The sequence below is a fragment of the Setaria italica genome, chromosome VIII (genome assembly GCF_000263155.2).
Source record: "Setaria italica strain Yugu1 chromosome VIII, Setaria_italica_v2.0, whole genome shotgun sequence".
NCBI lineage: Eukaryota > Viridiplantae > Streptophyta > Magnoliopsida > Poales > Poaceae > Setaria > Setaria italica.
The window spans coordinates 30,409,277-30,431,200 of record NC_028457.1 but is presented as its reverse complement, the minus strand read 5'-3'; the positions used below and the strand labels follow the sequence as shown (position 1 = coordinate 30,431,200).

The window sequence follows — 21,924 nt, the reverse complement described above, 5'->3', positions numbered from 1 at the left end:
GTAATTTTTTATGTGCATCCAGTGGTTTTTGTTTTTTTCAATTGGAATACGGGAGTACAGGAACCCGCGGGAGTATAGGAACTGCTCTCCGAGATATACTGATATAGAAGGTATCCTATTTTCTAAAAAATCTCACTATTAGTTAGATCATTGAACCAAAATGGCATGCTTTAAAACCATTTACACTATGATGCTGTTCTTGACAAAATAAATAAAGCCCATACATATTCAATACAATCTTTATTTCTTACGCGCCTTTTAAATGTTTCATTTTCTTGATGTCCCATAATCCGTAGGCCATTTTGACATGGCCAATCGAAATGTTTCAGTCTGTAACCATTTTGTGTTAATGTACGTGTACATTCCTGGAAATGTATATCCTTGATGAACCACCTAATATGAGAGGACGACCTTGACGAGTGGAAAGAATCCTCCGTTTCTTCAGAGACGGTCGCAGTTGGCCGGCTGGAAGGACAGCACCGAGTTGTCGACGTCGTACCGGATGTGGTAGTTCATCTGCATGATGTTACCAACAATGGAAATGCTCGGCGACTTCTGCACGATCCAGCAGATCACGCCGCCGCCCACCGGCAAGAAGAAGTTGTCCGCCGGCAGGTCCATGTCGGCGCCGTCGAAGTGCAGGACCATGGACGGGACCTCAACCGAGCCGCCGGTCGTCTGGAAGCAGACGTCGTCGGACCCGTCGCTGCTCGCTGCCAGCGGGAGATTCGTCTGCGACAGGAGCACCGCCTTCGCCCGCGTGTACGCCGGCTCCGCCAGGAACGTCAGCGTCGTGCCGGAGTCGAAGATGATACCGTTATCCCCGGTGCCGAGCGTCGTCTTGGCGCCGATCGATATGCTCTTAAGGTTGACGGTGTAGCTGGGGCTGGCGCCCGAGATAAGCGGCGTGGACTGGACGCCGGCGCCGGTCAAGGCGCCGGAGCCGAACAAGAGAGGGCTCGTCTTGGAGGGGTCACCGGAGAGGCAGTACGAGAAGGCGCCGACCTTGAGCTGCCTGACAAAGGAGAGCGGCCCCCGGCCGAGCCCGACGAGGCCGGAGCCCGTGCCGTAGCCGCCCTCCGACATGGTCGTGCAGCCGAAGCCGATGCCCCGTACGGCGTCGCCGCCTAGCGTGAAGGTCTCGCTGCCGAGGTAGCCCTTGGTGTAATGGTCGGAGCTGGCGGCAAGGCCGTATAAGTACTTGTAGTCGCACTCCGCGCCACCGGCGCCGCACGTCGCCAGCGAATTGGCCTTGAGATTGCCGCAGAGGCCGCTGGAGCACGGCAGCTTGGAGAAAGACGAGGAGGTGTTGGGGTAGTAGGAAGGGGAGCCCTGCGGGGCGCAGTGAGCGCACGCGCCGCACTTGACCCAAACGAGGTCGCTGCCGGTGTCGGCGACGGCTGACAGCTCCTGCGGCGGCGTGCCGATGGAGAACGTCATGCCGTACTCGCCGGCTCCGTCCATCTTCTGCAGCGGAGTCTGTGCGCTCACGCCGCCAGCGTTCGCCGCTAGCCGAGCAGCGAGAATCGACAGGCGATCGTGTGATTTACGCGCAGCGCGTGTGAAGTTGATGGTCTTTTCGGTGCGCGTCATGGTGGCGCGGAACACCGGCCGGCGTTCGGAGTAGGCCCGCGGAGCGGCGAAGAGGAAGGAGATCAAGAGCGCGTGGAGAAATAACTTGTCCGCCATTTCTGGACTTCGAATATTTTCTGCATGCTTGATGAGGGCTTGGTAGGAGTATATATAGACGCAAATCCACAACTTGTCGTAAACAGTTGATACCTCTTTTCGCAGAAACACCCCGCACGGCACATCACAAAACAGATATACCTTTACTCATAAAAAAACAGATATATCTCCTGCGGGTTTTGAAAGCCATGAGTAAAAATTTAATATTTGATCTTAGCACTGAAAAATGGACCTTTAGTTCCGGTTGGTAAGAGTTATAAATCCTAAAAATCCAACTAGGACTAACTATTCAACACAAGGGGATCTTTTAGAGTCTCAGGTCACTCACCCGGCACTAAAGGCCCCTTAGTCCCGATTGATGTTACCAATCGGGACTAAAAAGTTTCAAAAAAATTAAAAAAAAGCCGCCCGCGTGGGAGCTGGAAGAAAGGGAGAGGAGGAGGAGGAAGAAGAGATAAGGTGGAGAGGCTCTGCGTCTGAGATAAGAAAGGGAGGAGAGGAAATAAGGTGGACAGAGGGAGCGGCGCGTGAAATGGATGCTAGTTGGCCATCCGTGAAACGTACCAATAGTTTCATACGCGGCTGCGCTGGCATACACAGAATCCAAGATGGTAGTCTAGGATCATACTAGGAACGGAGGGAGTAATCAGGAGAAGACCCAGTAACCTTCGAACGGACGTGTCAACGACAGCGATGCCTGCAATATTTTCCTAGACCGTGTGGCTGATATCCCGCCTTCCACGTCAGGCCAATTGTTGTGAGAATGTTGATTTCGACTCCAGCGTAGAATTTCCACGGTTGCAGACATGGACTGGAGCCCCGCGTTGGCGCAGTGCGTTGCTATAAGAGGGCTTTAAGAAGTTTCCTCATTGCGTTCTTCTCCTCCGGTTTAAGTGCCACTTTCTTCATCTTGTCAAGGTTCTAATCCAAGTCCAAAACGAGTGGCATCAAGTGCAAAGAATCTGTTTTTATAGTAGCCACACCATTTCTTTTAAGACTTTATAAACAGACCCCTAATGTGAGGCAATAACAAACTCTTGAAGTTTCTAAAATTCCAGAAAGAATGTTCCTTCCAAATCTAAAAGTCTACCTGAGATTAGTGTTAACGCGCTGATTTTCATTGGTGCCTAAAAAAGTGAACATATGTTTCTTCTTTCCATGCAAAATGTTTCCACAGTAAAATTTTGCAAATTACATTTTATGTGTTTGAGTTTAGGTGTTTGAAAAGGGTACTCTATGAAAATAAATGTTTGTGGCTTTTAGCATGTCACGCTACATGAGGCAACGGCCACTCGAGTTGTTCAACTGATGTTCTAGACATTAGCGCCGCCCCAGGATCATTTTACACTGAAAGATATCCTTCATGTAGTTGAATGAATCATCATTCCCATTGGACCAATCAGCTAATAAGTGTAACTTTGTAAATTTAAACTGCGGTGATCATAACTCATATGGCATTAAAATGCACAAATTTTCCACCACTAAGTCTACATCTTTTTAAAAAATCTTGCCTCCGCGTTAAACGTACACACCCAAATTATTACAGAGTCTTTAGCTCAATAGTTGATCCCCAATAAATAAAAGAAAAAAAAGCACACAAATCAAATGAAGTAATCATAAGCAATGTTTATTAATGCTTGTTTGTTCATGTTTGGAGAAAATGCCCAATGTTTCCAATACTCTGTTTCCGAAATTTACGATCTCCCTAGTGTCCTCACACCGTGACAATAACGAATCCTAAGATCTCGAAGATTGAATCTTAGTTAATACGCATGCAGCCAATAAAAAAGAAATAATAGAAGCCAAATGAATATTTTTTTTTATATTACTAGTGGAAGTGCAAGTGCGGCACGCACGTGATATAAAAAGGATTGCATGCAAGACCATGTATAATGTAATAATAAATAGTTACTATATTATTACTGAAATTGAAACTGAAATAACATATAACTAACAATCCAAATTCAAATATTTATTAAAAACTAAACAAACTACATTGATCAATTGACACTCCCACATGTACAAGTATTATTTTCTTCGAACACCTACGCGTCCTGATGATTGTCGTTAATCATATGCTCGTATACATCCACCATAGAAGGTTTTTCCAAGATTAGAGCGGTAAGAGCGGGCGTCAACAGCATTTTTTAGTCATCACGTGCACCAGTGCACACTCGTAGCCCTTCTCTGATTCCTGCACGGTCATGAAATGAAAACTATATATCAGTGGAATATCTATCATTTAAAAAATAAATAAATCATGATATCACCGATGATCCGCATGAGCATGTTTCCTTATAAAAAAATAATGGTACTGTGTGAATAAATCTCCAAAGAATCTGTGGGTGTACATGGGAGAAAAAATCAATTTTGTTTTATTTATGACTAAGATAAGATTTAAAAAATGAACTCGTACTTCTATCCCGATTGACAAGAACCCTAGTAGCCATTACAAACTTATTCTTCATCTCTGCTTCAACGAATTCTGCACTATGTCTCTATCCGTAGGCAATTAGAACTCGGAGGAATGCGATGCAACAGCTATACAGGGAAAGTGATATAATATTGCAACCAATGAAGAAAATGCATAATCAATTGCATGAAGTTTATACAGGAAGCCCAACCTTGTGTCTTTCAAGCAAATTTGCGAGTACCAAATGGACTATATTATTGGTAGTCCCAAGGGCCAACTGAAGCAACAACTGCAAAGACGTCTACCTCGGTGCCATGAGGTTCTGACGTAGCATCTGCTAGATCCACTAACGAGGCAAATGAGATCATCATCATCATCTTCGTTGGGCAAAGAGTACAATATGAATATGTGGATCTATGATTGCAATTATCATGAGTTTATATAAAGGCTCACGCTCACACCAGGCCTTCAGAATTGTGTTTGGAAGGACACTAAGTGGAATCGCCACAATCTCTATGTTCCAATTATGGTTAAATATGACAAAGCAAAGTCATATTTAACCATGCAAGTGGATCAAGAAGGCTTTATATGGAACCAAATGATTATGGTTTGAATAGTGCACCATACTTACATGCAATCCAATCCATCATTTCATCAATATGAAAACCAATTCAAATTACCAAACATTAATATATGGCAACCAATTCATGAACCACTGCGACATTCTTGTTTGTACCGGCATGTGTGTTTGAATTAGATTCCTTACATATGTAAAGCTTGATTAATGATCAGAAAGAAACCGTGCGATCTAAAAACAACCTTGTGATTCCTTACATAATATTTGATTCCTTATTATATATATTGGTCTCCACGTGCACCTACAGCGCAATTTGATTTGTGTCCTATTTAATTTGCGAATGAATTTGAGACAATCATTTACAGGATTGACCTGTGATCATCTGATGGGACACACAATCATTGCAGGCTGTGATGATCCGAAGCTGATTGTGGCACGATCGCCCTCGTTGCTGGTGTCACCGAAAAATGCTCCGTGCACCCCTCAGTTTACATCCAGTCACGAGCTTTGGTGGCCATATTTCCATATTCATGTTGTATTAATTCAAGCATGACATGCATTTTAATATAATTCAAAAATGGCATTATAATTATTTATAATTATAGCAATTTGTGAGTACTTCACTGACGTAGTAGACTGGTCTCTGGACCTTGTATACGTGACCTGGTTCCGACCTTTCGACTACTATTGTCATGCTTATGACATGAGTAGTAGTGGCGATGTATAATGGCAAGTCTTCATTTGGGGTTGGCGCTGTGAGGATTGGTGGCTTTGATAGGAAATCTTTCAGTTGTAGTAGAGCCTTATCCACCTCCTCTGTCCACTAGAATTTGTCTTGCCGTTTGAGAAATTTGAAGAAGGGAAGGCCCCATTCTACAAGCCTTGAAATGAATCTATTGAGGGCCACCATGCAGCCTGTTAGCTTCTGGAAGTCCTTAATGCTAGACAGAGCTTGCATATTGGTGATGATGGTGATTTTCTTGAGGTTTGCTTCAATGCCTCTGTGGCTGATGATGAACTCGAGTAGTTTCCCTGATGGTACACCGAAGACACACTTTGTAGGGTTGAGTTTCCACCGGAACGCCCGCAGGCTGGTGAAGGTCTCTTCCAAGTCTACGATGAGATCATCTGGAGTTGCGGTGGAGTTGTTTCTCAAAGCACATCTGGATGGCGCGTTAATACATTGCTCCTACATTCTTCAACCCGAAGGACATTGTTTTGTAGCAGAAAGCTCCAAAAGGGGTGATAAATGCAGTTTTGATTTGGTCTTCTACCTTGAGAGCTATCTGGTGATACCCCGAGTAGCAATCCAGGAAACAGAGTAGTGCACATCCAGCTAAAGAATCGACGACTTGATCAATCCTTGGGAGCCCGAAGGGGTCCTTAGGACAGTGCTTGTTGAGGTCTGTGTGGTCCACACACATCCTCCATTCATTGTTCTTCTTCTTGCAGACCAGGACTGGGTTGGCGAGCCACTCAAGATGGGGGACTTCTTTTATGAAGCCTGCTGTGAATAGTTTTGCTATCTCTTTCTTGATGGCTTCTCTTGTGTCCTGGGCGAATCTGCATAGTTACTGTCTCTTTGGAGTAGCTTTAAAATCTATATTGAGTGAGTGCTCGATCAACTCCTTGGGCACGCCTAGCATATCTACCGGTTTTCATGCGAAAATGTCTCAATTTGTCTGAAGGAAGCTGACAAGTGTGCTTTCCTATTTGGCATCCAGCCTTGTGCCAAGCAGGGCTGTCTTGGAGGAGTAGCCGGTGTCAAGGTCAATGGTTTTGAAGTCCACATCACTTGCTGACTTGACTTTAGTAGCTCCTGACTTGTTCTCCGGGATTTCAAGTTCTGCCGAGGAGAGTTTTTTTGAAGTGGTGAAGACTTGTTGTATTGAGCTAGGTACTTGAGTAGACGCCACTAGCTCAGCAGCTTCTGTGTCGCATTCGTATGATCTTCGCAAGTCTCCACAGAGGGAGAGTACTCCCTTGGGTCCTAGCATCTTCAAGAGTAGGTAAACATAGTGTGGGATTGCCATGAATTTGGCCAGTGCTGGTCTTCTGAGGATAGCGTGATAAGAAGTCTCAAAGCCTACCACCTCGAACCGGATGTATTATGTCCGGTAGTGTTCTTTGGTTCCGAAGGTAACCGGTAGGACTACTTGTCCAAGCGGTATAGCTACGTTGCCTGGGATGATCCCATAGAACGGGGAGCTCGTTGGGGTGAGCATGTTAGTAATGTCGAGGCCCATCTTATTTAGAGTTGTGGCAAAAATGACATTGAGGCCGCTGCTGCCATCGATGAGTACTTTGGTGAGTCTTGAGCCAGTGACAACTGGGCCAAAGACGAGGAGGAACCGTCCTGGTTCTGAGAAACTTGTCCATTGGTCTTTTCTGGAGAAGGTACTCTATACCTCGAACCACTTGAGGGGTGTGGGAGTAGCGGGCTCAATGGACATGATCTCTCTGAGTATTACTTTCTGGGACCGCTTAGAGGAAGTGCCTGGGATCCCACCAAAGATGACGTTCACGGTCTTGGATGGGGTTTGGATTTTGTTTTCACCATCTTTGCCTTTATCTACGTTGCCTTTTCCCTTGTCATTGTTATTGTTCGGGGGTTCTGGCAAATCTTTCATTACCCTGCGCGGGTTGTAATGATCTATCGTGGCATGCTTGCTATGCGGGTGCCACGAGCATTGCTTCTTCAGCAGCTCACTGAATGCGGGTCTATCTTCATTTCTGTTAGACCCTTTCTTACTTGAGTTTGTCATTGCTGCAATGCTATTGTCAGGCTTGCGCTTGCGGTTTTGGTTGCCCGAGTAGTTATTTCGGTGGTCGCCATTGTGGTTTTTGTCTTGCTCTTGGTTATTGCAATGATTATTATTGTTGTCGTGGCTGCGATTGCGATTTGATTCAAACCTCTCACATTCTTTATCCTCCTCATCTGCCCATGATTGGGCCATGATCTTGAGTGCCTTGACATCCGTGGGGTGACGCCTACCAAAGTCTTGGAACATGTGGCGATCATAGAGGTCGTTCTAGAAGCATTATATCATGTCTGGTTCTGAGATGTCCACAATGGTGGCCTTTTTATCAAAGAAACGACGTAAATAGCTATGTAGTGATTCATATCGTTGCTGCTTGACTTGTGCCAAGTCGATCCTGTTACCGGGGCATTGCTTTTCCTCTGCGTAGTTGCTAGTGAAAGCTCATTTCAAGTCTTGCCAGGAGTTGATGGAATTGGGCTATAAGGATTCGAGCCAGGTCAGTGGTGCAGTTTCCATGCATACAAGAAAGTTGATGACCTTTGTGTCGTCAGTCCCCCTACAGGCTGGACTGCCAGCGAGTAGCAGCGAAACCACTGAACTGGATCTTGCTTGCCATCGTACTTGGAGATACCCAAAGGTTTGAATTTCTTTGGTAAGATTGTGCTCCTAACCCAACTTGTGAAGGCGGGAAAGTTATCATTATCATCACCCCTGTAGTCTTTTTCAAGTTCATACTCCCAACGCTGGTTATTGATGATGTCGCGTGCATCACAATTGTTGTTGATTTTATTCCTGAGATCACCATCGATGAGCGAGGGTTCGGGTTCAATTCTAAGGTGGTGACCACCTCCCCTAGAAGTTGTTCGACTACCCTCAGGCGTTCCTCTGTATTGTCTTGGGCTTTCGAGTACATCTCTATTTTGCCTCGGAGCCTGAATTAAGCCCCCGTGTTGTCTGGCGTCTTCGCGTGGTCGAGTTGAACGTCCTGCGTAGTCTCTGCTGTTGCCATGCTTGTAACATCCCTAGTTTTGAGTTAGTCTTTAAAAGCCTGGTTAGAATGTTTAAGAGTTGGAAGTTAGCACCTAAGTTTGATTTTAGCTCTAATTAAGTGCAAACTTCACTTTAACACATCAAACATCACACTAGAGGCTAAATTTTAACCCAAACCAAGTCAAACAAAATACCATTTATGAAAGATGCCCAAACTAAGTTGGAATGGCAGCAAACATCTCAAACATCTCAAAAGACCACATTGGAATTGAAGTTCAAACACTAAAGTTACCAAAATACCCTCAAAAGGCTTAAATTAGGGGCAGTTAATAAATTCAAATTTGATACAACAACTCAATGTATTACCAATATAAAAGTTGTAGAACTTTTCAAACCTCACAACTTTTCTTATTTGAACTTTTGCTAGTTTTGAGTGGAACACCTTCAAAATTTGAGTCAAAGATCAGCCAAATCCTAATTCATTTCAAAATTGTTGTAAGTCCTAAAAATAGGCGTTCCTTCAAACTTTGATGGTCTATATCTCCAATTTTAAATCAAATTTGAACTTAAGTCTTTCTAGAAGTTGTAGTTTGAACTTAGGACTAAAACTTTTACTTTGAAACTTTTTCAAAGTTTAGTTCGAAAAATTTGCACAAACTTCGTTTGAATCTTCTAGCCTTGTATGCTACGGCGTTCCAGCCTCGCCACCAGAGCGTGGTCACCACGCGCCTGTGTCACGCCGCGACACGCGTCACCTCGATGTTTGTGCAGGCACGGACGCCAATCGTCGCCACTGACAGGACAGCACGGCGCGCCGCACTGCCCAATCCCCCGCTGGCGCCATCTTATCCTCATGCGCCGCATCCCCATTGCCTAGTATCCGTGCCACACTCACGTGACCGTCGCCGCCGCGCTCACCACGTCGGGTTCGCGCACCCGCCAGCGCTGCCCGGCCAATCGCCACGCTGACGGCAACCTCATGAGCCTGGTGCTCGCCCAGTCCCTCCGCGAGGCAAAGCGAGAGTATCCCGCAACGATCTGCCATGGCCAATCACCGGCCGTGCGCCCATACCCCCCAACCACCGCCAATCGCCACTGCTATCACCTGCGCGCCAATGCCCGCTGGCATCCATGTCCCCCAACCGCAGCTGAGCATCTCCAAGCACCCAACTCCTCTCAACGCCCCGCCTGCCTATAAAAGGCTGCCAAGAATGTCGCAGGCACCTCGCCCGAGCCTCTCCCCCCTCCGTCGCGCGAAGCAGAGCGTCGCCACCTACCCCACGGTGGAGCTACACCCTCCGGTGCTCCAAGCCACCTCCAGAGCCCCCTAGAGCCCTTCTCGAGCATCACCGCAGCCCACTGAGCCCCGACCTGCCCATCTCCGTCCTCGCCGACGCTGGAGAAGAACCTTCTCCTCCACCGCCCGCACCTCGCCGCGGAACTACCATCTCTAGCCAACCTCCACCCGCGACTAGCTTCTACACTCCGTAGGCCCGAGGTGAGCCCCTCGACGTGCCTGAGCCATCCTCTTCCCCCTTAGCGCCGCCACTCGCCGGGAATTCCACCGGCCAACCGCCGGTCAACCAGGGACTCAATTGTGAGCCCTTGAGAAACCCTACGGTCTTTAGGGCTAAATGTAGGGACCCATCCATAATAGTTCAAAACCTCCAGGGACCCCCGTGTAAAATGTGTTTCCTTTTTTGTTTTAAATGGTTTAAATCGGCTGAAACTTTGAAAATGTGTAGAAAATTGTACAAAAATGATAAAAATGCAAAACCAACATTGGTAGACTCCATGTATTGTGTAGTTTCATTGAAAATTAATTTTGAGCATGTCACTGTTGTAGTTTTATCTCTAGATTTTATTTTGTCTTTCAGCAAATAAATGCCCCATAAATCACACAAAAATGATAAAAAGCCAAATCCACTTCTGTTAGTTAGGTTATGTTGAGCCTGTATTGAATATAATTTTTGTGACCCTAGTCTAGGTGCAAAACACACTGGTTTAAGGCAAAACTCGTAATGCTAGGTGTGATCTTGTTATTTTCTCTATAAATGGAAGGAAATAGATAAAAATGCATGATCACTTTTGTTAGGTTCTTGATGCCTCTATTTAACTAGGAAAAATGCTAGCTTCTGGTTGCTACATGTTTTACTTGCTCAAATACATGCATGTAGTTAAATACACTTAAAATATGATATTTTGAGTTGTTTAAAAAAATTCAGAAACAGGATAACTTTCCAAATGAGTTTTGAGCAACCCTAAAGTGACCCCACCCCTTTCTTTGTGAAATCTAAGTTTCTAAAACCTTATATGTGTACACAATCACCATCAAAGTCAACCCAAAGTTTAAATCGTAAAACACTTCAATTCATAAGGAACTCCGTTTAAATCTTGGCTTTGGTCACATGTTAAGCTCATACTCTACAAAATCTGATGAATACATCTTGCTCGTGAGAACGTGAACTTGAATTTTGCATATGCATCTTGTGTAGAAGCGAACCTCGCAGATGGAACCTACGAGTTGCTGTCGACTGCGGAGGAAGGATCTGCCGAGCTGCATCACGCTGAGGCCGAGCAAGACCCGAGCCAAGCTTCAAACGAGCTCCTTACTAATGTAGGACCAGAAGGCAAGCCCCGGAGCATAACCTAGTGTTCTAAATTTATGCACTACTTATGATTACTTATGTTTGTGCATTTAAGTTCATAGGAGTTGCTTGAAACCTTAGTTGCATGATCCTAGGTACCTATGTGCTGAATACTACTATGTTAAGTCATGTAGTTGCTAAGCTAAATAGGACTCAATAAAAGTTGAGTGATTTCCTATCACTCGAGAGTCTATCGGAGTTGATTGCTTACTCATACTACAACTATAAGGATGACGGATGGGGCCGCGATTGGTTCCGACTTGGTGGATTTATCCCGTCTGTCTAGCGAGAAATATGCTAAGGCTGAAATGTGTCGGCGTTCGTGGTCATGTGTTTGAAAGTACTAATCTCTGACCTAGTATGGGACAAGAAAGTCTAGTACCTGATTGAATCAGGACGTGGGCATACTCCCCACTCTCTCTGGAATGGAGTTTCCCCTGATGCATCATGTGGGTACAAGTGCAGTCACGGTACCTCAACGTTGCGGGACCGTGAGGCCTTGTATCCAAGGGAAGTGGGCCCTGGCCATGTGTTTGGGAATTGATGGGGATGGCTGACATTTGTGGACCCTTCGTGGTACGCAATGTCGTGGGATTAGGTTCACCTTGCAAGGTTAATAAACTCGATTCGAATCGTCTGCCTCTCATAGTTTGAGATGTCGTTCTGCTATCTACACGGCTAGTTGAAGACGCCATTCTACTCTCTGCGCATTTCTCACCCTCCGCCGAGTCCTTTGGCTTTCAGCTTGTGCAACAACATTGGCAAATAATTCATCTTGTGAGACATCATCTGGGTGGCGCTCTCGTTGGGAGGTTCTTGGGTGTTGTTGTTCACCTTCTTCCCCATTTGTGATTAAAGCAAAGAGTTATCTTTCTAGAGTATAGCTGCCAGAGCTTGAGGTGATGACTTCTGTAGAGCCATCTTCTTCATAGATTGGTGACAGGGGTGTTCCCTCTTGGTATGGTAGGATCTCAAGGTTGGTGATCACTATGGTCAAGGAAGGACGGCTTCATGCTTGCTGCGGACTTGATAAAGGAAATTCTTTAAGGGAATCTGAGTAGAAGTCTAGGTTGTGGTCTTCAATTGTCTCCAATCCGGATTGTGATTTGGATAGAGTTGCTTGATAAACTAAAGCCGTGTTTCGGAGTCCAAATGGGAATTGACTCGGAGTTTCATTCGGTCTGCATGATGACTTGTTTGCCTGCTCGTGGGAGCTAGTCCGAGTTGTTGTAGAGTCTGAGTTGTACTTGAGCTTGCTATTTGTCAGATTGAAAAATTTTGCTAAATTTCTTGACAAAATCCTCCGTAGCTTCTCGATGAAGGGTGACGTTGAGTTGCTTCTTCTCTGGGCCTCTGTGATGTAGCGGTGGAAATCTCTAGCACCATGGCGATGCAGACCCAGGAGCCGAAGATGAAGATCGTGTCAGCTTCGAACGTGATCGTAAGCTTGATGATAATTTGAGCCATCAAACTCACCTGGAGAATTTTGGCGACTTTCCCCTACCTGGCACGCCAGCTGTCAGTGTTTTAACCCAGCAACCTACCAAGGGATTACCCGAGGTAGAGTTTTGGTTGGTGGGTGTCGTCAAAATCAGGAGCTCGATGGTGTATGTAGGCACGCAATTTAGACAGGTTCGGGCCACTAGATCGTGTAATACCCTACGTCCTATGTGTTGTTTTCTTGTATTGGATTGAACTTGTTTTGAGGGGGTCCCTGCCCATCCTTATATGCCGGGGGAGCAGGGTTATAGGGTAGTTGTTTTACAAGAGTACTAGATGGATACGACTGCAGAGTTCTACTCTAACTCAGATGAGTAGTTTCCTTGTCTATGACTAGCCTCCTGGTAGTCCATGTAGACCACACCACCCTGTATCGTAGTCTCCATGTCCTGATATGCCTCGGTGTACTTCTCCTCATATGGATCTATACAAACCTTCTGGTGGGCCTATGGATGTATACTCGACAAATGGCCCTACTTCCATGTTAATGGGAAAGTAGATAACTTTTGTGTTGTCATTTTCCTCCTACCACCTGAACTGACAACGAGTAGCACTATAGCCACTGGACTGGATCTTGGTTCCCATCGTACCTGGTAATACCCAGAGGTTTAAATTTGTTGAGTAGAACTATCTTGCGTACTCATTTGGAGAAGGCAGGGAAACTGTCAGAATATTCTGCCGAGTAGTCAACTTCCTTCTCACGTTCGCGGTAGCGCCCTTCGATGATGTCATGAGCATCGTGGCTCTAGTTGATCTTCTGATGGAGGTTGCGCAGTTGCTCAGGCTTTGGGTGGGGTCCATGGTGGCCATGGCCTCCAGAGGGTCCCGTCCGACTACCTTCCACCCTGTGTTGACTTGGTCTGGGGTTCTCAATTCTGGGAACCTCGTTTCTAGCAGCTTCAAGATGACTTGGATGACTGCTGCTGCTACCATGGTGGGAAGAGGTGCGTCGGACTGAACTGATTGGGTTCTATAGATCAAGTTGCTCGTACGCATGCTCAGCTAGTAGAGTCAGTTGCCTGATGTCCTTGTCTTATGCCATCGCACGAGTGAGCAGGTCAATGGAGGTGATGGTGGCTAGAGGAGTGTGATGGTGACACGTTTGAACTGCTTCGAATGTGCGATCCAAGTTCATGATTGGTAGGTCAGATGCAAGGCGGCGGAAGTTCATGATTGGCAGGTCAGATGCAAGGCGGCGGTGACGGTCTTCCCATGCTGCGTTTCTTGTACACCGATGATTCCTTTGACTTTCGGTCTCTTCTTGTACATTGGCGGAGAGCTCATCTACCATCACGTCGTTTGGATGATGCTCGCACCAGTGATGTCTTTCTAGTTGTTCTACTTCGTCATCGTCCTGAGGAGCAACGATGGCGAGTAGTTCCCGCTCCGGAGAAAAACTAGCCGAGCTTGACGTGATGATCTCTATAGGGCCATCTTCTTCGTAGATAGGAGATAGAGGAGTACCCTCCTGGTAAGGGAGAGTATCAAGGTACGTGACAAGGCATGAATCATCATCCTTGGCGAGGGTAGATGGCTTCATGTTGGGCCAGTAGACGAATTAGCCTTGTGGCATGAATGTGATTATCAGGCCTTGCTACAGACCTGATAGAGGGGTTTTCTTGTTCGCATCTGAGTAGTAGTCGAGGTCCTCGATAAAATCCGAGTAGGATTGAGATCTGGACAGGCTTGCTTCTTAGACAACACCTGAGTTTCAGAGTCCGAGTGGGAACTGAGTTGTATCGTAGGCCGATTCACAAGATGGCTCAAGCGTTGGCACGATGTGGTGGTGGAAATTTCTAGTGCCATCCGTGACGCAGACCTAGGAGCTGAAGATGAACGTTGCGCCCTCTTCGAACGCGACGGTTGGCTTGATGATGACTTGGGCCATCGAGTTCGTCGATGGATCTTTGGTGAGATCCCCTACCTGGCGCACCAGTTGTCGGTGTTTAGATCCAGCAACCTACTGAGGGGGCACCCGAGGTAGTGTTTTATGCGTGGGGCTAGCCGAGATCATGAACTCAAAGGTGACCTTGAACACACGATTTAGACAGGTTCAGGCCACTTATGTCATGTAATATCCTATGTTCTGTGTGTTGGTTAGATTGTATTGATTGAACTTGTTTAGAGGGGTCCCTGCCTCACCTTATATTGTTGGGGGCAGGGTTTCAGGTCAGTTGTTTATAACAATACTAGTCGGATTCAACTAGAAAGTCCTACTCTAATTGCTATGAGTAGTTTCCTAATCCTCCATGTAGACCACACCGTCTTGCACCATAGTCTCTATGTCTGACACATCTCGGTGTATAGCCCCATATCTAGGACTGTCCAAGCCTCCCAGAGGGCCTATAGATGTATGGCTGACAATCCCTTCCATTTTACTCTTGCCATTTGCCTTTCCAACTTCCACACTATAACCCTAGCACCACTGCCACCGTTCGATCCCCGAACGTAGCATGCCCATCCTCCACCACACAACCCCCAAGCGTATGCGATTGAAGACGCTTGTGACACCAAGGATGGTGAGGAAAATTGCTGCATCCAAGCCCGCCGAGGACAAGAAAAAAAAGAGAGATCCGACAAGGGGAAGGATCCTCAGTTGCCAGTGCCCAAGTATGGCAAGACCAATTAGACCGCACTACCAAACGCTATGCGTGCCTAGAAAGAGTCGAAGGCAACCGAGGGTGACATCAAGGCTCTTGTCACCACAAAGCTGTTGTAAGAGCAGTGCTATATTCAGTGGAGATCCGCCTTCGGGAATGAGTGCCCATTGGAAACATATCCAAACAAGACGGTAACCTTTCTGCACTTCATTGAGAAAGGCCTTGGATTGCCCACCTAATGGAATTTTCCATGCTTCTATTTTCATCCACTTCTACGAAGCTTTTTTGGGGATCAGGCCGCACTTTCAGTTATTCTGGAAGTTTTTTCATGTGATGTTGTTGGGATACGAGGTAAGCTACGCTAGCGCAAAATAAAAATTTTCTACCACGTAAACTAGGAAAACTACCGTATATGGATCACAGGATTACCACTCGACGCACTGGTGCGGAAGATGTAGAATCACGTCGGGGTAGCGAAGTTGATCAACATAGTCGAACACGTAGTCGATCATGTCGATGTCGAGCAGCTCCTCAGCAGCTCGTCCATGTACAGCGAGGTCCTCCTCGTGCCGCGGCTCGCCATCGGCTTATCGTGGCTCGTCGGCGGCTCGTCGTGGCTCGTCGGTGGCTCGTCCAGGTGCTGTAGGTGCAACACCTCCAAGGTATCCACACGTGCAGGGACGAAGCATCGCAAGCCGGATTTCTAGGCCCGCGAGTTGCAACAGGGCGAGGGCGTGGGATGCGTGGCGGCTATGCTTCAGCCAAAAAGGTGTAAAACCCTAGGGCGCCCCACCCCTCTATTTATAGAGGTTCCTGACGGGCCTCTGGGTCCGAGACCCATTAGTACTTCTAAACCTGATCCAATTCGGATCACATTCGAATTGGGCTTCTAGTCCCTTAAGTGGGTGACCCTATGGGTTCGGATACGTATAGATATGGCCCAAGTACTCCTACTCGGCCCAATAGTCGGTAGCGGCCTCTAGCAAGACGTGCCAACACCTATACGCACACGAAGATCATATCAGACGAACCGTCACGACATCATGTACATGCTATTCCCTTTGCCTCACGATATTTGGTCTAGCTGCAAGCCGACCGCTCTTTCTCGATCCTGTGATTCAGAATCCCTTTGTAGGTTAACTCTTAACCGTATGTAGCATGGTCATGCATTTTCGGATTTGATCACTCGAGGGACCCAGAGATATCACTCTCAATCAGAGAGGGGCAAATCCCATCTTGATTGACCATGCCTCACAACATGCTTCTTGACAAACCTGAAAGCTACCTTTTTAACTACCCTATTACGGTGTAGTGTTTGATAGCCCCTAAGTAAGTCGATCCACATCTTGAGTACATGCGACAATCTCAGGTCTAAGGACAGAGCATACATGTTGTGTAAAGAGAGCCTACTTCTCGTGTTGGGTCAGTCCTAGCATATGTCTCTACACGTGGCTACATTATTAGTTTGACATCTCCATGTCCATGACTTGTGAAACATAGTCATCAACTAATACATGTACTAGTCTAATATTCATGTGTGTCCTCACGTGAACTCCGACTAGGGACAACTTTAGAATAACCATACAAGAAAAGAGTTTCACATACAATTCACATAATTGCAAATCAATTCAAGTAGCCTTTAATGGATATTCAATGAACACAATATACAAATCATGGATACAATCACATATCATCATCTCTATGATTGCCTCTAGGGCATACCTCCAACAGTCTCCCACTTGCACTAGAGTCAATCTAGAATATATCTAATACCCATAGCTCTTATGTGCGCATCATGCTTAGACTGCGGGAGAGGCTTTGTCAACGGATCAGAAATATTCAAATGAGATGAAATCGCTGCATAACGTGTTTGCTCTTCTGGTGGTTCCTTGGCTCCTTTGCTTGCGCAATTGCCTCATTGTTATCACAGTAGAGATTCAATGGGCTGGACGCATTCAGGAACACACCAAGCTCAATAAGGAAATTCCTTATCCAAACACCCTCTTTCGCGGCTTCCGAAGTCGCGATGTACTCGGCTTCTGTCGTAGAATCGGCCACCATCTCTTGCTTGAAACTCTTCCAACTACCAGCACCACCATTTTGCGTGAACACAAATCCTGATTGTGATTTTGAATCATCTCTATCGGTTTGGAAACTAGCATCGGTGTAACCTGTTACAACGAGCTCCTCCTCACCTCCATAGACGAGGAACAGTTTTCTGATTTTTGTTCTCCCTTTTTTCTTTCAAAGGCAAACTCGTTGAAAATCTTTCTGTTGTAGTTCCCTATTGCGGCCAATGTGCTTGATCTCTTCAGGACCAATATAGTTCACATTGCTCCACAAGCTTCTCCATCTTATATTTCAGTATATCTTCATAACCTTTGTTATTATGTGCAATCAACTTCCATTTTCCACATTCCTATAGGGCTCGCTTTGTGCATTTTGTTCTCTGCATGAGGTCTCCCAAAACAAATTCTACTCCAGTCCAAAAAGTCAGTTGCCACCTCTCGTATGGCATCACCCATGTTCCCTAACCTAGCCTCCATCATCAACTTCCATGCGTTATCCACAATTTTTCCACAGTTCTCGTGTACCCAGCCAACCTCAAAGCAGAAGGACAGCCTCCCTTGAAAGTATCTCGATCATCTCTTCTTCCACATCTATAATCTGGATATATAATTGATTAATTTGTCTATGATCTGAGTGCCTCGAGTCACCATTGACCAGTCGGAAATCAGGACCTCCATGTAGAATGAACAATGGCTCGATATCCAGCTGCTCGCATACGTAGTGATCACTCAAGTGGCTATTAGGATTCGCGAAACATATGGGAGACAAAGGATATGATTGGATAACTGGAGTTCAAATATATCCAGTTAGAACTGAAAGATGAACTAAGCTAGATATTGAAGATTAGCTCAAAGAGGAACGTCTTGATCTCGGACTGAGGTTAAACCCAACCTGAGAGAGGAAGTTCAGACTCAGCAGGATTAGAGAATAGTGATAGCATTGGAAAATGTATGAGGACTTGTCGTTTAACTCTGAACGGAATTTAAGTTGAGCAAATAGATTTAAGAATAATGGTTTAAATTATGAACTGAGTGCAAACTTAAACTGGCACAAATCAAGGAAGCTCAAACAAGAACACGAGCGTTGAAGACATTTTAAAACACAAAATAGTTTGCCCATTTTGAAGTTAGTATAAGAAAGAAAAAGTTGTCAAAAGTTTTAAAATGATTACAAGCAATTTAACAAAAAATCTCGAAATTTTGAGATTTTTTAAATTCTGAAAATACGGTGTTTTACGAAAAAGATCCTCGCAGAAAAGATAAATTTGATTTGTTTTACTGTCTCATCTCTAATATATATGTTCTCCTCTTTTCTTGACAGCTACCTGCTCTTAATTGATGACATATGGTCTGCAAAACCATGGGGGGATATCAGAAATTGTTTGCCTATAGAGAACAAAAAATGCAGTAGAATAATAGTGACTTCAAGATTTCAAGCTGTTGGTGCAGCGGGTTCAGCAGGTGGCACAACTAATCTTCTGCATACAGTTGATTTTCTCAATGCTGTTCAGTCCAAGAATTTGCTCAAGCGAAGTGTCTATGAATCCAAAAGCAGCAGAGAAAGCGAAAAGGTACAGGACAAAGTCCCAGAGGAGATATTGAAAATATGTGGAGGGCTGCCACTGGCCATAGTCAGCATGGCTGGTCTTGTAGCCTGCAACCCAAGCAAGGCCAGTAGTCACTGGGATAAAGTTTGCAAATCATTATTTCCAGAGAGTGTGACTGCTCTCTCCTTGGATGGGGTTACAAGGATACTCGACTTCTGTTACAATGATTTGCCGGGAGATCTCAAGACCTGTGCACTGTACTTGAGCATGTTTCCAAAAGGTTCCAAAATTAGAATGAAGCGTTTGGCTCGGCGATTGACAGCTGAAGGTTTTGTTAGTGAGAAGCAAGGGCTCACGGAGGAGGAAGTTGCAGAGACATACTTTAATCAGCTCATGAGAAGGAAGTTAATACGTCCTGTGGAGCACAACAGCAATGGAAAAGTAAAAACATTTCTAGTTCATGACATGGTTCTTGAATACATCGTTTCCAAGTCAAGTGAAGAGAACTTTATTACTGTGGTTGGCGGCCACTGGATGATGCCACCACCCAGCAACAAAGTACGTCGACTCTCTATGCAAAGCAGTGGTTCCAAGCATGAAAATATGACAAAAAACATAAACTTGTCTCAAGTGCGCGGTCAGTGACTGTTTTTGGAAGCCTGAAGCAATTGCCTTTCCATTCATTCAATAATGGAATAATACAAGTGCTAGATTTTGAGGGTTGGAAGGGTTTGAAAGAGAAACATCTGAAGGATCATATATGCAAAATGCTTGTGTTGAAGTATCTAAGCCTCCGAAGAACAGAGATTGCAAAAATCCCTAAGAAGATTGGGAAATTGGAGTATCTTGAAACTCTTGACATAAGGGAGACACATGTCGAGGAGCTACCAAAATCTGTAGAGAAGCTAAAACGGATCAGTAGCATACTTTGTGGCAATAAAAACCCACGGAAGGGCTTGAGGTTGCCTCAAGAAAAAATTAAGGAACGAAAGAAAAGTGCATCGGCTCAGAAAAAGAGAAAGGACACATTACAAGTACGTCCACGCAAGAGAAAAATAAGGAGGGAATGAAAGCACTCCGTGTACTGTCAGGGATTGAGATTGATGAGGAATCAACAGCTGTCGATGGCCTTCATCAGATGATAGGGCTAAAAAAGCTTGCCATTTACAAGCTCAATATAAAGAAAGATGATAAAACCTTCACACAACTACATTCCGCTATTACATACCTTTTCAGCTGTGGTCTGCAAACTCTGGCAATCAACGATGAAGGTTCTGATTTTATCAACTCACTGGACTCCATGTCGGCACCTCCAAGGTACCTCATCGCCCTTGAACTGTCTGGCAAGTTGGAAAGGCCCCCAATGTGGATATCCAAACTCCACATCCTCAGCAAGTTAACACTATCTCTGACAGTTCTCCGGACTGACACATTCAAGCTCCTCCAGGACCTGCCATCACTGTTTTCTCTCACATTTTCACTTAGTGCAGCAAAGCAGAATCAGGAAATAAAGGACATCCTCAAGAAGAATAAATCAGATTCTGATGGGGAGATCTTTGTTCCAGCAAGATTCCCGAGTCTTAAGCTGCTACGCTTCTTTGCACCCCTTGTGCCAAAGCTGGGATTTGGTGACAATGCAATGCCAGTATTAGAGATGATTCAGGTATGGTTTGAAGCCTTTGAAGGTTTATTTGGCATCGACACATTAGAAAACCTCCGGGAGGTGCACCTCAGAGTTAATGGCCTAGCGGCGGAATTAAAAGAAAGTAATGAAGCAGGAACACAAGAAACAGAAACCCCTGAAATAAAAGAAAAAGAAAGGAAGGAAGCCGCTGAAATCACCAGGCTCTTGGTCAAAGATTTGAAGAACTACACTACTGATAAGCTGAAGGTAATCGTTGACTATATCATCAATGCTTGAAATTGCAAAATAATTTGGTTGTTGTTTGCTAAATAAATAGGGATGGCATGTATATCCATCTCCCATGGCACTGTAATTTTATTTCATTGTCGATTAGTGTTTCAGGTCGTGCATATCCACGTCCAGCCAGAGCTGCTCCAAACTGTTCAATTCCTCCACACGCCTTAAACTTGGACAGCAACGTACCCACAGCTGTCGCACCTTGGGAAGATTCAAGATCATCTGTAGGCTTTCACACCTATCGACAGTGAACTCCTCTAGGAATGGGAGGTCCTCCACCACCTGAAGGCTGCCAACATCCCATAATATTAGATACTTCAAGCTGGGGACTTCCTGTCCAATCTGCCGTGGGAGAGCTCTCAGCTTGGGACAGTTGACAAGATGCAGCTTCTTCAAGCGTGGCAGCAGCTGCATCCTTGGAGGTGGGGCTTCCTCCTTTTGCTTTGCAGCAGCTCCATCCTCTCCACCTTCCTTTCCTGCTATTATTGCTTCTTCTTCAACTACAAAGGTCCACTCCTCCCAGTTGGGCATATCCTTGATGACTAGCGTTTCAAGCTTGGGGAAAGCAACTGCCTCTAGTAATCCGAAATTACCCACCCCGAAGCCAATAAATTCAGGTCCAATCTTGGTGACTGCGGTGGCTTCCTCAGCTCGATTCTCAGAAATTTCAAGTTGAGGAGGTGCCCAATCGTAGGAAGATAACGCACATGATTTGCATTTTTTAAGTGTCAAGTATTTCAATGAAGGCAAGTGTATAGCAGTACCCAGCCAGAAGGGAAACCTCCAACCACATAATCGCTTCAAACGTAGGCCTTCCAGGTTTTTTTTGAGGTATTAGCTGACCAAATACCTTCTCAATATTACTAACAATCTCTTCAGAGTATGGTTCCTCTCCACATTCAGTACAATGTAAATCTAATACTTTAAGATGCTTTTTGTTAGTTAGTAGTGAATCTATACTGCAAACAGCAGATGCTTCCAGTTTTGTAATAAGAAGCTTCCTCAACTGCAAAAGAGGACCCAACTCTTCTAGATTCCATCCATCTTGCATTCCAGTGCTATAATCACTTCTACCACAAATTGGAAATCCTTCTAAACTATTGAGGTATTTCAAAGCCCCGATACCTTTTGAACCTTATTTATTGCTGAACCGCGGAGACCAAGACTCCTTAAGTTGCATAAACTACTGATTGCTAAAGGAAGCCTGT

At 45.4% G+C, this 21,924-nt stretch overlaps 2 protein-coding genes across 2 annotated transcripts; one reads left to right on the top strand and one right to left on the bottom strand.

Moving 5' to 3' along the window:
* Positions 1–441: 441 nt before the first annotated feature.
* LOC101757802 (aspartic proteinase nepenthesin-1) lies at positions 442–1,689 on the bottom strand. The gene has a single exon (XM_004979500.3). The coding sequence runs from the start codon at positions 1,687–1,689 to the stop codon at positions 442–444; it is 1,248 nt and encodes a 415-aa protein (XP_004979557.1).
* An 18,120-nt stretch (positions 1,690–19,809) lies between these two features.
* On the top strand, positions 19,810–20,796 carry LOC101773346. The gene has a single exon (XM_022828954.1). It carries the CDS (start codon positions 19,862–19,864, stop codon positions 20,714–20,716), a length of 855 nt encoding a protein of 284 aa, XP_022684689.1. The 5' UTR covers positions 19,810–19,861; the 3' UTR covers positions 20,717–20,796.
* Positions 20,797–21,924: the final 1,128 nt, after the last annotated feature.